Source organism: Lottia gigantea (assembly GCF_000327385.1).
Source record: "Lottia gigantea unplaced genomic scaffold LOTGIsca_10, whole genome shotgun sequence".
Taxonomy (NCBI): Eukaryota; Metazoa; Mollusca; class Gastropoda; family Lottiidae; genus Lottia; species Lottia gigantea.
The window spans coordinates 52,923-56,334 of record NW_008706747.1 but is presented as its reverse complement, the minus strand read 5'-3'; the positions used below and the strand labels follow the sequence as shown (position 1 = coordinate 56,334).

At 37.4% G+C, this 3,412-nt stretch overlaps 1 protein-coding gene across 1 annotated transcript in view; it reads right to left on the bottom strand.

Moving 5' to 3' along the window:
* LOTGIDRAFT_155968 (hypothetical protein) overlaps positions 1-2,209 on the bottom strand; it is a gene marked incomplete at both ends in the record, with an annotated part of 8,144 nt that extends 5,935 nt beyond the window's left edge. The window contains 2 exons of the mRNA XM_009046008.1: positions 1,173-1,257; positions 2,191-2,209. Of these exons, the coding sequence (XP_009044256.1) occupies positions 1,173-1,257; positions 2,191-2,209 (104 nt within the window). The remainder of the gene's footprint in view (positions 1-1,172; positions 1,258-2,190) is intronic.
* Positions 2,210-3,412: the final 1,203 nt, after the last annotated feature.

Here is a 3,412-nt window from a genome sequence, read left to right as displayed (position 1 = left end):
GTCTTACATGTAACTTAGATATTTTCTTTCTTATAGAAAATAGGGAGGGTGGGGGCATTTTTAAAAATGTATCTTAAATTTGAGAGAATTCAAAAAGTCGACTTACCTGTTGCTATAAACGAAGCAAATTGACTGAGCGAGTAGTCACTAGTTACGAGTGAATTTCACTTACTATGACTGTTGTGATTAAAATCTATTGTCTTGATTACTATTCTGTAAACCTTGTATATCGTCCGAAATCTGCTGTTTTTTCAGACTCTTATAAAGACAGTAGACGCATTTTTAAAAACAGAGTTAAAATCAAATTCAAATTAACGATATCTACACGTTAAAACTATAAAAAAAATGCTCTAATAAATAACTATGGGCGTTGTTCCTAGCGATATACCACAAAATTAAAAAATATTTCCAAATAACCCAATTTTGCATTAAATGTGCACTTGTCCACCTAATTAGACCCATAGAACCAAATTAAAATCAGATGCCAAAGAGCCATATAAGACCAATAGGAATTAAAAAAATTCAAAGAACCAAATCAAAATCAGTATGTATCGGTACAGTGGTGAACAAGAACACAAATAAATTTTTTGTGTGAAAACTTACAAAGTCATAGAATAGAAAATAAATTTTGAAAAATTTAATGCATATTGGCCATAGAAGCAATTATGGCCTGTAGATAACTTTTTCAAATACAAACTTTTGGCTCAAGTTTTGATCTTTTCCTACTAATTAGATCCCAAGGATTTAAAAAAACACAAGAAATCAAATCAAAATCAGTAAGTTTTCAAACTAGCTATATGCAGTCTGCATATTTGTGCACAATAAAGTGCTCAAAGACAAATAAACTTTTGGCGTGAAAAGTTACGAAGCTACAATGCTGTAATTTTGCACCAATATTCACATGAACTATCTGGACATGTCAAAAAAACAGAACTCAATTATCTGCCTGCATATACAGTTTCCTCCTGTTACATCCTCTGTACATTCACTTTCTAACCTCAAGTTATTTTCATTATGCTCCCCAACTACAACAACCACTGCCAAGAAGCCAGACATAAAAACACTAATCGTCAACTAAACCAACATCACGTACCCTAAAACGGCCCTGTCTTCCATCGACCTCTACCACCAACCAACCAATTCATCTATATCCCACCCCATCGCCGACCTACCTACAACACAGCCTACCAATCCAGGGTAACCACCGACCTGACCAACAACAGAAACCACTACCAGCCCACCGACGCCAGCCAGTCACTAGTCATAAGGAGGAAGAAATAAAACGCTCAGTGCTTCCAAAGTAAGGCAGATACGGAATCGAGGTTTGTAGCATTGCAAAGCTAAGATTTTAAACTAGTACCTGTTAAAATTCATCATCCTATCTCATCTGGTTTGACCGTAGTGAAGCTGCAAAATTTGAATTTTCAAAAAAGTCAAAATTGGCAAATTTCAACAGGTAGCTACCTGTGGTACCAAAATCCATTTTTTGGGTCGAATTTTTTTGGTCTCGGAAATCGATGTAACTCGGTTTTTTGGACTCGGTGCTTCTCTAGCTCTCCCCCAATGTGTATAAAAGTGAATTCTGAGCACTTTTTTTTTTGCGGAAAAGTGCCAAAAAATCCGGTTTTTCATGGACAAAACTAAAACGCCCAATGCTTCCAAAGTAAGGCAGATATGGAATCGCGGTTTGTGGCATTGCAAAGCTAAGATTTCAAACTAGTTGCTGTGTAAATTTCATCTTCCTATCTCAACTGGTTTGNCCGTGGTGAAGCTGCAAAATTTGAATTTTCAAAAAAGGCAAAATTGGTCAATTTCAACAGGTAGCTACCTGTGGTACCAAAATCCATTTTTGGGTCGAATTTTTTTGGTCTCGGAAATCGATGTAACCCGGTTTTTTGGACTCGGTGCTTCTCTAGCTCTCCCCCAATGTGCATAAAAGTGAATTCTTAGCACTATTTTTTTGCGGAAAAGTGCCAAAAAATCCGGTTTTTCATGGACAAAACTAAAACGATCAGTGCTTCCAAAGTAAGGCAGATATGGAATCGCGGTTTGTAGCATTGTAAAGCTAAGATTTCAAACTAGTTGCTGTGTAAATTTCATCTCCCTATCTCAACTGGTTTGGCCGTGGTGAAGCTGCAAAATTTGAATTTTCAAAAAAGGCAAAATTGGTCAATTTCAACAGGTACCTACCTGTGGTACCAAAATCCATTTTTGGTCGAATTTTTTTGGTCTCGGAAATCGATGTAACTCGGTTTTTTGGACTCGGTGCTTCTCTAGCTCTCCCCCAATGTGCATAAAAGTGAATTCTAAGCACTTTTTTTTTTGCGGAAAAGTGCCAAAAAATCCGGTTTTTCATGGACAAAACTAAAACGCTCAGTGCTTCCAAAGTAATGCAGATATGGAATCGCGGTTTGTGGCATTGTAAAGCTAAGATTTCAAACTAGTTGCTGTGTAAATTTCATCTTCCTATCTCAACTGGTTTGGCCGTGGTGAAGCTGCAAAATTTGAATTTTCAAAAAAGGCAAAATTGGTCAATTTCAACAGGTAGCTACCTGTGGTACCAAAATCCATTTTTGGGTCGAATTTTTTTGGTCTCGGAAATCGATGTAACTCGGTTTTTTGGACTCGGTGCTTCTCTAGCTCTCCCCCAATGTGCATAAAAGTGAATTCTGAGCACTTTTTTTTTTGCGGAAAAGTGCCAAAAAATCCGGTTTTTCATGGACAAAACTAAAACGCCAAGTGCTTCCAAAGTAAGGCAGATATGGAATCGCGGTTTGTGGCATTGTAAAGCTAAGATTTCAAACTAATTACTGTGTAAATTTCATCTTCCTATCTCAACTGGTTTGGCCGTGGTGAAGCTGCAAAATCTGAATTTTCAAAAAAGGCAAAATTGGTCAATTTCAACAGGTAGCTACCTGTGGTACCAAAATCCATTTTTGGGTCGAATTTTTTTGGTCTCGGAAATCGATGTAACTCGATTTTTTGGACTCGGTGCTTCTCTAGCTCTCCCCCAATGTGCATAAAAGTGAATTCTGAGCACTTTTTTTTTGCGGAAAAGTGCCAAAAAATCCGGTTTTTCATGGACAAAACTAAAACGCTCAGTGCTTCCAAAGTAAGGCAGATATGGAATCGCGGTTTGTGGCATTGTAAAGCTAAGATTTCAAACTAGTTGCTGTGTAAATTTCATCTCCCTATCTCAACTGGTTTGGCCGTGGTGAAGCTGCAAAATTTGAATTTTCAAAAAAGGCAAAATTGGTCAATTTCAACAGGTAGCTACCTGTGGTACCAAAATCCATTTTTGGGTCGAATTTTTTTGGTCTCGGAAATCGATGTAACTCGGTTTTTTGGACTCGGTGCTTCTCTAGCTCTCCCCCAATGTGCATAAAAGTGAATTCTGAGCACTTTTTTTTTT